The sequence below is a fragment of the Diadema antillarum genome, unplaced genomic scaffold (assembly GCF_040938485.1).
Source record: "Diadema antillarum isolate AM-2024a unplaced genomic scaffold, OU_Dant_1.0 seq00000097_RagTag, whole genome shotgun sequence".
Lineage (NCBI taxonomy): Eukaryota > Metazoa > Echinodermata > Echinoidea > Diadematoida > Diadematidae > Diadema > Diadema antillarum.
This window is the reverse complement of record NW_027271186.1, coordinates 24,734-38,669: the sequence shown is the minus strand read 5'-3', so window position 1 is coordinate 38,669 and position 13,936 is coordinate 24,734. Positions and strand designations below refer to the sequence as shown.

The 13,936-nt window shown below is 38.2% G+C and overlaps 1 protein-coding gene across 1 annotated transcript; it reads right to left on the bottom strand.

Annotated features, from left to right (window-relative positions):
- Nucleotides 1–2,371: 2,371 nt before the first annotated feature.
- On the bottom strand, nt 2,372–11,956 carry LOC139726713 (cathepsin L-like peptidase). The gene is made up of 7 exons (XM_071637697.1): nt 11,732–11,956; nt 9,930–10,209; nt 6,843–6,995; nt 6,254–6,478; nt 5,460–5,625; nt 4,932–5,037; nt 2,372–4,293 (listed from the first exon to the last, which is right to left on the bottom strand). Exons 2-7 carry the CDS (start codon nt 10,188–10,190, stop codon nt 4,194–4,196), a joined length of 1,011 nt encoding a protein of 336 aa, XP_071493798.1. The 5' UTR covers nt 10,191–10,209; nt 11,732–11,956; the 3' UTR covers nt 2,372–4,193.
- Between the last annotated feature and the right edge of the window lie 1,980 nt (nt 11,957–13,936).

Genomic DNA, 13,936 nt, shown 5'->3' with positions numbered 1-13,936 from the left:
TTGCCAGAAAAGAAGAGCTTTGAAGCGTATAATCTATTGAAGGACACTGCGTTGCTGCTCTTTGTTGTGACCATACAAAGAAAGGATTTACATCTCTAAGGAAGTATAGTCACCTTGAAGGGATTTTAAAGGTACTACTCACCACTGGGAACGGTGATTTAAAAAATGTTTGAGTTATCACATTTGACGCATATTTGTATAGGTCAGTTGTATCACAAAACATCCCAGAGGTACCAAACAATTTTGCAATAAAGCCTAAATACATGTATAAGGAGATGTCACTATTTTCTCACCAAACCATAACTGTAGACGGTTTAGTCTAGACACAATTTTGTTATAACTATCGTTCACATTTTCACATAATACTTAACATTGATTATACCGTGCTGATTAATTTTTATTTTTTTTAACACTGGTTGCTTCTATTCTCCACTCACATTTTAGAACTATTTTGAAGCACTAGAGCTGGGTTTTTGTTTTGTTCGCAAATGGTAGATTATGCCTTTCAAAGAATAAGCACACAGTCTATTCAAAGATAGTCATAGTGGTAAGATGGACTGTTGAGGGGTCAGTTTCGCTTGTAGTTGGCTCGTGGGTTGAAATGAAAAAGCATAGCATGGATCAAACTTACAAGACCACGGTAAAATCAAGACACTGCTTAGATTGAATTCATTGATTCCATATTCAAGATTTAGATTTGTCTCTTCAGAAAATACTGAAAATATGAAATCATGTTTTGTCAAAACTGCATAACTGCACCCCCCCCCCCCCAAAAAAAATTGACTTGTCGTTGAGAGTATAGTTGTGAATTTTGTGATGCTATAGGTATAAACAGACGAAATACAGGCCATTGGCTCACAATTCTTCAATATGCACAAAGGTACATGTAAAATTCATGTTTTTGTTTGACTGATAGTTTTGTATCTTGAGTCTCCTTCCTTTTCCCCAAAGCCATAACTGCTTCGCTAATAGGCTTTGTTTATTGTTTTTTTTTTCACAAAGGAAAACAAAAGAAAAGAGATGTACTTCAGGGCCCCATTTCATAAAACATGTTAGGATGGCATCTCTTGCTGGAAAAGCAATTTCTCATAGCAACAGCCAATCAGGAAGCTGGATTCTTGTTGTTACTATTGCTACTATTACTACTATTGCCGTTCCAGCAAGAGTTGCCCTCATTGCAAATTTTTTATTTTTTTATTTTTTATGAAATGGGTCCAGATCGGTGTGCAGAGCAGTGAATATTTGTGAAGCAATACCATATCTAATTTGTACAGTATTGGTTAGGTCCTTTGCCACTTTTTCATAGGACCGTATAATGCTTAACGTATCCGACTACCAGTAGTAATTATGTATTTCTTTAAAGTATATTGCGTGTTAATGAATCTTTGACCTGTGTCTGCTGAAACACATGAAGGAGGTACATGTACTACAGTACCTCCCCGATCAAATACCTGCAAGTGTCTAGATAGCATGTTGCATTACTGCATGTGTCGTCACAACTACACTGTACTATGCTGCTGTTTGCTGATCAACATCCAGGATATGAAAGATCATTTGTTCAAACATGAGTCCACATACATTGTATCTCCTTTCCCATATCCTTCATTCATCTTTCTACTAATGCATCATTGGAGGAATGGAATTCAGTTTAAAGCTGAAGTAAAATGTCTGAAATCTCTTCAATTCTATGCTCCTCATGCCATTATGGGCTCTTATCAACCCTATGACTGAGGGTTAGAAGAATCCTTCGGGAAAAAAGTTATGTTTGTATGAAGAAGAAAGTATATATAAATCCATCAATAAATAAATTATATATGAAGAGTTTGTTTGCAAAAACCAATAAGTCCATATTTGTCAAATGGAGATATTTGCGATTAAAGGTCAAGAAAAACAAAGAGAATAATAAGAAAATTTTTGCTTCTTTTGACCATAACTTCAAAAATATAACGTTATATGTAGTGACCAATATATCATTTAAAAGGTATTATTTTGTACTTTATGACAGAGACCGTACTTCAAAATCTTCAAAAATGGACTTATCGGTATTTGCAAACAAACTCTTCATATATATATATATATATGTATATATATATATATATATATATATATATATATATATATACATATATGATTTCACAGAGAATGAGAATTTCAGCGACTGGAGGAGTTAAAGATCGATGGTGTGTGGATAAAAAGGCTACATCACATAAATTTCTTTGAACTGCTAGCAAGCTCTCTCAATATTGTTTTATCACACACACACACACACACACACACACACACACACATAAACAAACACACAGATCAATGGTGTCCAACTTGAATGCAAACCATACTAAAGACCTTTGAATCACAAATTTATAAAAGTTCATACACAATTCATGATTTTATTCTCATTCCATATAAAATGTATTTTACACGAAACACATAAAATTCTCAAACAACTTTACACATTCATTTCTAAGCTTCCAAGTGGTTCTACAATAATTTGATAGTGCTAGTTTGAGGACAAGATGATTTATTTATGGTCAGAGTTTCCATCCATGCATGCACAATATACAAGTCAATAAATACAATAAGACACTGAAATATAAGCAAGAGGAAGGAAAATGCGATATACTTAATATGAGAGCCTCAGAACTCAAGATGTATGAGAAAATAAGCAAATGTGGACCCTACTACGTGTCAGCAATGATTGCACTATTACAAAACAAGACTACCATGTAGGCCTACTCTACAGTCAACAAAGCTAAATAAAGCAAATTAAAAGCTGATTGAGCTGAAAGGAGAAAGTAGATACTTGAAATACACCTCGTAAGAAACTCAATTAAGCAAACAGAAGAAAAGCATCTCTTTATCTTTAGTGACAAAATCTGCAGAAACTCATCCTTCGAAAAAGGCACGATAAAAGATAATTAAATTAAGTGCTCATCTAAGTGTTTGTCCAAATTTGAGGTACATGTATACTGTTAAAGGTGCATTCACAAGTCTACTGGAAGCATTCATTCAGAATTTGTAATTTTCCAGCTAATCACAGCCTGCAGTCAAACTAAAGTCTGCAAGAATGACAAAGTGACTGGATGATAGTGTTCATAACAGACACATCATCATCACAAAACAAATAAGTACTCTCATCAGATGACTGAAAGCCTTCCAAAATAATGAAAAGTACCATTGCATGAAGTCCACGCTGGAAAGTAGACAGCATATCAAGGAAGGGCATTACAGCAGCTTACTACTAACATCTGCCACAGTGTCCTTCTTTTTAAAGTATGATGTCATTGAGTGATTGCATTGAAGTTGATACAATTAAACATCGAATACACACATTTGTACAAGAGTGAAGTATAAAGAACAGAATGTACACATGAATTATTTCATTGTTCAACACAACACATTCAATGATTGAAATATATCCCTGACAACACACACTTGGAGGAAAAACAAATAAAAGAAAATGGAAATCTACTCTACATAATTGGCATTAAAACAGAATATAAAATTTTACTGAGGAAAGAAGTAAAAATGCCCATATTGCTGTGGTCATCTCAGTGAAGTTTTCATGCACTGCAAATACTTCAAGGAAACTGAATTATACCTTGGTATATGTCACACCAAAAGACACATGTTCCCCCCCCCCCCCCCCACCGTCTTCAACTTTTCAGGCTGCATGTACTGCCATCAATAAAAGGCAGTGCCCACTCAAACTAGGCCCACTGAGATCGAACAGCTGATACAGAGAATGATACCACCCCTTTCCCTCACAAAAGGGCTGAACGTCCCACCAAATGGTGAAATTTCCAACTAAGGGTTTGCTGCAAAAGAGCAGTACACTGTATGGTGTCATTTCAAATTCTTCTTTCTTTCAAGTACGCTCAGCTTTGGGCAGACTACCTGCTTGAGGAATGAAAAACAACAACTTTAAATTACATTTGAGTACCACATAAATAAACCCTGTACCTAGATGCATTCTGTCAAAGTGAAGTTCACTAAATTTCACCCAAAATATTGAGAGCTCCTCACTATGATTTGAAGGACTCATTGAAGAGCAAATTGGCAATTACGATAAAACACTGATGATTCATATGTGATAGGGATGATGGTGCATAACGCTTCTGCGAAGAGGGTGTGGCTACAAAGCACCCCTGGAGGAAAACAAACCCAGAGAGAATCGTCTCGCTGATAAGCAGGCTTTAGACCCGGGGGTAGCTGGCGGAGGTGGCGATTCCACACTGGTTGTCCTTGTTGCGAGACATCATGATGTATCCCTCCATGCCCCATGATGTTCCCCAGCTGTGAAATAAAGACACAAACAGTTGTGTGGAACAATGAGCCTAATATATCATTTAATTTTTTTATCTTCCTTTTTAGCCTTGTCATTATTATAATAGTACAGCTCTGATAATAATAGCAATAATCATCATCATCATTAGCATTATCAACATGACTCAACATAACTATCTTCATCATTATTGTAAAGTGCACTCCCCTTATAACTTTGACCTCAGGACAGGCAGTTTGCTTTTGATATATCAAAAAAAAAAATGTATAGCTAACTATAAAATTTATGTACATGATAATTTTGGAACCTGAATTTTTATGTCACTGTAACAAAAATCTTGTTATAACCATGCTTGTTGTAATGGGAGTGCACTGTGCCAACACATCAAAAAGTGAGAAGACACTGGTATGATCATTTGACTCAGTGGATAAGACTAGGAGCTCTCCATTTTCTAAGTCCCTAGCTGGAGTCCCATGACAGAGTTCCAAAGTTGTGTTCTGCATCAAAGCACTCTATCCTCACTAGCTAGTCGTTTGGATGGGACATTCAGACTAGGTTCCGTGGTTGCTCGCCTAAAAGGCATGTAATGCTTCCTGAGCAGACACTATGAACCATGAATTCACACTTGAAATGGGCCCGACTCAATTACCTGTTCTTGACCAGCCAGTAATCCTGTCCGTCCTGGGTTCCGTATCCCACAACTAGGACACCATGATCTAGCTGAGAGCTGCTGCAGGAGGGCTCATCATACACACCTGGTTGAGAGGGACACGAGAAGAAGTCAAATCACAAACACATGAAATCACACAAACCTCTTTTTGAAGTATCACGCTTGTCTGTTGCATGGGTTAGCTGTCTTCAAGGGTAAATGCAAACTCTCCCTTACGAAAAGAAAATGATGTATTGAACACAGTACAGTCACCAGTCTAACGCTAATCTCCTTCGGGCGATTTTTCACCTTGGATAGAAGCTAGCCAGAGACTTGTTAGTGTACTCTGTCTGTTTACATTCTAATCTGTTGGTGTTCTTTTTGCAAGATTTCCTGCATCTCAAAATAAAACAAAAAAGCATTTGATGTTTTATGGGTTTACTGCATTTCTTACTGAGAGTAGCGGGGGTAATATTACTATACTGTCTTTTTGATACAATGAATATACAGTACTTCACTGCAACTTACCTCCTTCATAGAGCTGGAAGGATGTGTGGCTGGCGTCAATGGCGACAGAGATGGGACCTACAGTGGCAACTGCCTCCTTAAGTTTGTCCTCCTCTCCACTTGGAACGTCAGTGTAGCCTGTGACCTCAGCAGAGTCACATTGTGCGTTGTAATGGCAGGTCTCATCCTGGACAAGCACAGAAGTAGAGGAGTTCCAAGTTATGTGGCATAATATTCAAATCTCTCACCCAAATTGACTGCATACCTTACATATTCGGAGAGTAATGATACTATAGAGGATTAATCTTTATGAAATCACCTCAAAAACTTACAAATCAAGCATCTAGTCAAAAGAATTGTTCCTATTGTAAATTCATCATGAACTGAAATTGAAATATTGATATGAATTCCTGATATTGACTAAATCTGCCTAACCAATTTAGATCTTTTCTCATGGAGTGTACAACAACAAAACAAGAATACTCCTTGTATTGCTCTTACCAAACATCACAAATTCTTACTTTCATGACTCCTACTCCAGAAAATAACAACATAACAAATACAGCAAAATGTTATTTAACAAGGATGTGAAAGGTTGAAAACCAACTTTATTACAAAACAGCCAAGTTTAGTACACAGCACCAGACCTCTTTTTGATACTCTGAACACCTTTATGTTTAATTTTGAATTCAAACATGGGAGGTCGTCACATACAGAGGTCAAACTTGACGTCAGTGCTGCCTAGCATACTATCTCCTATACAGAAGATCCTGACAAATCTAATTTATAGGTGGCATACTGTGGAGAAAGCCTACCTCAGCTTCATAGGGGTAGCACTCCTCAGAGTCGATGCCTTTGTTGTCCTCGACATACTGGAATCCCTGGTCCATGAGACCGCCCTCACAGCCCATGTTGCCCTCGCTGCGTGAGCAGTCAACCAGGTTCTGCTCGCTGAGACTGACAAGTTTTCCAGTCTTCTTGAATGTCTGTCCCTCCAAGGAACCAGTTGTGCTAAAAGCCCAGCATGATCCACACTGGCCCTACAGTATAAGAAAGGAAATAATACAAGAAAATGGGGGAAACAAGAGGAGATGTATGTTATCAGCAGAATTTCTTCACCAGTTCTGGTAATTCATGGTTTTTATCTTCTACAGAAGGCTTCTAATGTTGTGTCCTTTAACAAATTTCATTAAACTACTTACATTCTCTGCATGCATATATCTCACAAGCCCTAACATAGGATTTAAAAAAAAATGTGGTTGGGATCAAACCAATTCTGTTCACTTTATTCATGCAAAGTATGAAATTGCCAAGGATCTACAATTGAAAGCTAATGTGCTTGTGATTCCACTAAAGCTTTTCTTATCATCTTATCAACATGAACAAGATTCTATAGATCCTTACCTGATCCTTGACGGGGGTGACGTACCCCTTAGTCCTCCAGTCCACAGTATCTGGCAGCTGGATTGCGCTGGGCGTCAGGAAAGTGCTACCAACAGACTTCGTGAGATTGGATTGCCTGTAGCCATTCATAGTGGATCGCACCTCACTGGTTCTCTGTGCATTCAAAACAAAGTTCAAACAAATTATTAAATCCAAATTATGAAAGAAGGCTAGGCCTTATCTCACTGAACATGACAGAGAGAGTATGAAACTTGCATCCACAACTGATCACCTGATGAAACAGAGACTATTATCATCCTCAACATTTATGATCACTGCTTACATGTAGATTGTCAAGCTAAGAACAAGATGCATACATTGTACCAGTAAGACAGACAATCAGTGGTGACCATTCATGCTGAAATATTTGTAACATGTGAGCCATGTTCAACATCAATGTCATCCTAAACGATGCACCTTCTTTTTAGACTGATATGCATTGTACTTGCTACAATGAGGAGAACAAAAATGTACACATTAATTTGTCCAGTAGTCTTGCAACAGACTTAAATTTCATGTCGTGTCAAAGTGAGAAAAATCACCTTTATCTTGTCAAGCCACAATCAAAATCAGTCAGTAGACTGGCGTCATCAAGATGACGAAGTTTTCCAAGACATTCGTCTTTGTTACGATAAAATGGGCTTTAAAATGTCATGCTCACATCCTAAAAAATGCTACGGTCATTCAAAGATACAATTTATGGGGAAAGAATGTTTTAAAATCTAAATTGGTTTTGACTGTACCACGATGCAACATGAAATATGCCACTGTCCGTGGCTGGAATTTAACTTTCCATCTGTGTAAGGGATAAGAGTTGTTTAGATGTAAAGTATACGATATATGATATCTGCTTTTGAGTTTGTTGTACTTTTGAGCGAGTACAGAAATACAAACATGTATGATCAGGGTTCACAAAAGGTATTAAAACACAACAATTAAAACATCAATCTGTGTAAAGCAATGTTTGCGCCCACACGTGCAAACAACAATAAAAACATCAATTTGTATAAGTTTGCTGCCACTTGTGTAAAATCAATCAGTCGAAGCATGCATTTTACACCCACAACCCTCCGGGGTCTCGTGACTGTGATCATACTGAAACCAACAATGCCAGGAACAGGAAAGGGAAGCAGGGCTTGTCACGATTCACACTACAGTCGCTTAGTTCTGTTGCTGACTAATGGCATGAGAGCCCGAGCTACTGGGACAACCAGCTGTCATAACTTCACAATGACTAATAACGATGTCAAACTTTTCCTCTAATGAATCGGGCAAAACTGAAACCCCATTACAAAACATGGACGATTCAACTGTGGTAACAATAAAGCTGTTTGCAGTTACGGGTTGTCATTGATCCACGTTTTTTCACAAACTATATTTTTGAAGATGTGAAAGCCATAAAATTTATTAGCAATCATGTGGTAGCTGTCTTCCTCATCACATGGGATACAATTTATACTAGTTTCAAAAGGTCATAGTAACAGTAAGAGTACATGCACTGACAATAAAGCAATTCCTGAAGCTTTCATTTATAAGCTACAAAACAGCTCCAGATTCAGGTCATTAGATGATCCTCACAATGTAGAGTGTATAATTGTAAACCTCACTTTTGGGTGAAAATGTGAAACTCAAGCACACCAGCCATGAAACTACTAAAACAACAAACATCTTTTCCCCCTTTTCTTGGCAAAATGAATGATCTAGTACATTTCAATATTTTTTTCCCCCTTGGGGAAGGGGGGAGGGTACCCCACAAATGGGTTTTTCCCATTCCAAGCACTGGCAGACAGGAAGTTGTCCTTATTTGGACATTTAAGGCTCAGTTGCATTCTTCCAGTATCCATTTCAAAGGCACAAAAACCCTGGGTAGTCAAGCATGAAAAAGAATTACACACACACACACACACACACACACCCACCCAAACATCAAACAACTGGGTAAAAAACTTCCAAACAGCACATGCAGTGTACAGCTGCACTGGTTTTGTTGGAATATGCTGTGTCATTGTCCTCTGATTACCAGTCAGTTGCCCTGTAGTCATCCACCCACCTTTCTTAGCACAAAGGGTGTTTACCAGATGAATAAAATACTCACCACTTGTAAGAATGCAAAGTTCAAGAGATATAATGCTGGTAGTTTAAGGTTCAGTCATGCTTAAAAAAACACACACACACACCCAAATTTTGTTCTTGAATCTTGTAACGGTCTACAACAAGTGACAAAACATGTTACGGAAACTTACAGCTTGTATACTCTCAGCACATGTCTGTACACTATTACATCACTGAGCAGGATGTTCACACCCAAGTTTACAAAATCATGTCCATGTATGGTGACTATCAAACTCTTGCACAGACACAGTTCTGCTATTTTCACCTTTTCTGCAGAGACAAGGCTGTTAGAGTTTAGCAATTTTTTCTTTACTTTTGTATCTGGACTTTTGAACCCACTGGTGCATCAGAAAGGGAAAAAGGGACTCATCCATGACTGCACTTGTATAAATTTCTAATTATGACCACTGCTACTGGCAACATTCTTTTTCATTTCTAGTCGAATTCTAATAAGTTTCATATCCTCTAAAAAGAAAAAAAAGGACACTAAATGGGACATAAAGTCAGCCTTTACTTAAGTCGATCTCGCATACATTGTATGTCAAATAATTGCCTAAGTCGAAGGTCTTTTCAAGTCCTCTTCTCTTTACATTTTACTTTTAATCCCTCATAAGTCAACTTTTATCCCAGTCGAGGCTATTTTTTTTTTTCAGTTCAAATAAGCCCGCCACACACTATACAACTTTCGGTCATGCAACTATTTAGCGACTATGGATCTGAAACAAACAAGCATGTTTATTCTGTTCTGGAGCTATCAGTATTGTGACAGTATTTCGGATTCAAAGTCTATCAGTCGTGTTACCGAAAATTGTATAGTGTGCGATGGCCTTAAGGCAAAGTTAGAGTACATGCAGAGTTATATTATTGGTTGAAGAAAATTGTAAACAAAAACATTTAGACTCTAGGGCCCAATGGTGGCTGACACGATTTACTCACCAAGTCTCCATATTTGTTCATGCCGAGGGTGAAGCTTCGCTTTCCAATACTGTGGTCAAGGTTATGGAAGGTGATTTTCTTGATATTTTCTTCCCAAACAAGCCTTCTCTCCAGCTCATGTGCACTATCTGTGTATACCTTCTCGTGTGCTGCCTTCCACTCTTCCCATTTCGGATCGAGCTCAACTCTGGTTGGCATGACAATGGCAGCGCTGGCAATGGCAGCCAGGCCAAGGGTGATCAGAATTGCCAGTCTTGACATCTTTGGCTGATAGTTATATCTAGAAGTGGAAAGACGATGAGTACAAATAATACAAACAGTGTACATTCAAAATCATTTTGCAACAACAGCATAGGCTTTACTAAATGAGATCACCCAACAATACACAGATTCTAGTTTCAGTTTGGAAATTGTATACCATACAAGTATAATGGTACAAGGAAATGGGAACAGGTACCAAGTCTGTGTTGTTGTATCATCATGCAACTGCCTTTTGGGACACCTCTGGCAAGAAAATACTGAGATGTATTACATGTATAAACAGTTAGACTCTAACATGTTAGTTATCTAGATTTCATCTTTGTCTCATATTCAACTGAGTGCAAGTCATTTACTCTGCTGGAAATGTGTCGAATTACTTTGCCTTCGCTTCACCCTAAATTATAGATAAGATGCCTTTGAGCAGTGCAACCACCTCTTGACTACATGTATCAAGGGCCGAAGGGCAGCTTCAACATACAAGTTTCTACACTGAGATAAAATTTTACACAGACCTTATGAGTTGTAAGTAGGCTAACACAGTTAGAACTACTAGCACTGAAAATATGCATTAACTTCTTCAGCAAATGATGGTTACTTACAGCCTACGTGTACACAGGATCTGATTCTGTAAGATTAAAGCTAGTAGAGTTTGCTGACGTTGTTCCCGATCCCCTAAACTCAAACAGGAGGAATAATAAAATCAAGATCTCACGCTATAAAATCGCAATTAAATTAGACCCTCGACCTACCTAACATTAGTTCTTGAATTGCCGAATTATCCAATGAATAGGGTTGTAGTGGGATTTGGGTTTTAAAGGATGGTCTGTTATAAGTGTTTTGACTTCCCCTCCTAATCACTGTACTTCACGACCCTATAAACCAGACCCGGACTGCAACTTTAACTGGACTGGGGGTCACCTGACTGACACAGTCGACCCTGTCAGGTGACAATTGACCCCCATGACCTTGACCCAACGCTTGATGACTTGGACTGGAACTTCACGGACAGAAACTTTACAAACCTCCTGAAGATCCTGTGAAAATCAGGCGCATCGAGCCAGTGGCGTAGTTGGTAAGTGTTATACGCCTTAAAGTGGATATCACTTCCACTTTAAAGGGTCTACTTGAGTCCTATGTGATAAAACAATTAACTACACAAGCTTCATTCACCTTCGTAATTGAATGCTTCTAGCACTTAGCTATGCGTTGATCAGATATAATTAGATTCTAGGACAAGATTTTCAAGAGTTTAAGAAGTTATTCGGTTTAGACTCGCAGTATAACAACGTGTTTATAGAGACTAAGTTCTAACATGTTAGATCCTCTACACCTAAGTAGGCAAAGAAAAGGGAAGTGACATGAACGTAGATTCTAATAGTGTGTTAATACTACTAATTACTACTACTACTACACCGTACAAGACTATACTACTAGTACATTGATTTGTGAATAGATCTCGTCCATCAAGAAAATAAGAGTAACCGTGGAAACGTTAGAATCTAAGTCCGAAACTGCGGAGATAAAATTACAAATTAACTCACCACCAACAAGTGCTTCTGCTGAGCTGAAGTGAAGAGCGGATCTAGACTAAGTTACAGTGCTTCACCGAAAACGTTTCTATCGTCAACTACAAATAGCCGCTGGGCAGCTTGCCGTTTAAATAGAGGTAAAACACAAGGTTAGATGGTCTCGTGACTTTCGAACTCGCCGACACCACACAAGTTCCTGGTATTTAGATGATAATTGTTCGGAAATCGGCGACGCAAATCATGCAGGAGCTCACACTTGCCAGTGAACGTAAGATACTGTAGTGAACCGGACAACCAAGTTACACAACAACAGTGTCAATACGTTGGGATTGGCCCACCACCCGCGCGTTCCTCAGACAATCCTTCGATCTCGTGACTCTTCGTAAAGCATGTGATCAAAAGGTGACGTCATCCGACTGACACGTGTGATGCAATGAGAATGCTTTACTAGTCTTGTAAGCAGACGTGCTTATTCACTTTACTAGTGTGTCGTCAAGGCACCCTTGTTCTTCTCAAAAAGTGGCTAACATTGTTTATATCTGTCTTTGTATGAAAGAAGAAGGGGGGGGGGGATTTCCATGATCTTGTCATTGCATTTTGTAGGCAGCGAATCCCGATCCCCTCTCCTCTCTCCCTATCTCTCTCAGTGCTGTCTAAGCATTGCCTATTCAGCCTATTCGACATCCTGTTATGCAAAAAGGCCTATAATGTGTTTACTGAGTACTAGTAGTAGTACTCGGTACCTGTTTTCTCTATGAATGTTATGAATTTATGCTAAAATAATGTTCCGGGAGGTGTTTTTATTTGTGATGAAAATTTCAACTTCACATAAATGAAATACAGCGGGATGCATGTAAAGCACGATCTGTCTAAGAACCTTGATTCAAAATGATGGTAGGCATGTTGAAAATTCACGCCTGCTGTCCAGACTATTCCTAACACTAAATTTCACTCATGGGTATATAAATTTTTGAGGGCAACATGACTGGATATGGGTTTTATACCGAGTTGATGGGTTACCAGGTTTCAACTTGGTAACCCAGGGATATCCACGCAGTTATGATATATGTTTTGATAATAATCATTATCAAGCACAGTCGATATTCAAGGTTAAAAGAAAGATTTGCGACTGTATTTTTGTGCATGCAGCTGAAATGTACTGAGTTTTACTCCACACTATTATACATGTATGCAGTCCAGTGTAATCGTATAACAATATGAACATATAGGAAGTACGTTGCACTTTCCACTTGTTTCGTTATCATCCCCTTGTGTTATTATAATCGACATGACTCGATGCCTATGTATTTGGTTTATAAAGCTATATCCTTTCTATTGTGGGGCAGCAAAGTCATGTGCAATGTTACAGACTATAGATCTTTTGTGCTAGTGTGCAATATTGAAATGTACGCAGAAAATCTTTTCAATGCTATATAAATAAGAAAAAAAGAGTTTATCTTCATGTAGGGGGTGGGCCGAAATGTGGGGGATGAGAGAGAGAGATGGAGAAGGCAGGATTGATGTGAAGACGGTGTGTGTGGGTATGTGTGTCTATGAAGGAGACATGGTTATATGGCACGTGGGTTCGGGTGGGAGGTCGTGCAGTCAATAAAGACAAGCACTCGACAGGAGTCCTGTGAACAGCAAGCAGAGAGGTCTTTTTTATTGACTCATAATATAGTCATAACACAATTACAGCTCCTAAAATGCACTTTAGGAGAACCCATGAAACACTATGTGCACATCATCAAATCCGCACATGTTTAACACCAAAACAACTCATTCATAATAACACACAAATACCAAGTGAGTTATTGTCTCTAAAGCTATATAAATCCACAATGGGGTATCAATAATAATCTTATATCTAATGAAAGCATCTGCCATCAACAGCTGAGTGTGACCTCGAAACTCATTGTGTTATTTCATTAGACACAACTGTTCAAAAACATATGCATACAGTACCATAAAGGAGGCACAGTATTAAAATACGTCCCAACATTACTACATGTACTGAGTCTTTCGTAACCTCTCACGTTAAGGATCGAACTACATGCAATGTATTGTGAGAACTATCACATGACATAAGAAGTATATGATATGATACGTCAGATATATAATTATGGTACTATAACCAAATGTACCCTGGCTTAATCCAATAATTATCATATTCATGCACATCTAAAACCATTGGAATCCTTAAAAGAAAGAATGTCT

Coding starts and splice junctions, on each gene's coding strand:
- LOC139726713 (XM_071637697.1), bottom strand. CDS start 10,190: ATGTCAAGACTGGCAATTCTGATCACCCTTGGCCTGGCTGCCATTGCC. Junction 6,996..9,929: donor TGAACAAATATGGAGACTTG/GTGAGTAAATCG, acceptor TTGAATGCACAG/AGAACCAGTGAGGTGCGATC. Junction 5,038..5,459: donor CTTCCAGCTCTATGAAGGAG/GTAAGTTGCAGT, acceptor CCTCTCAACCAG/GTGTGTATGATGAGCCCTCC.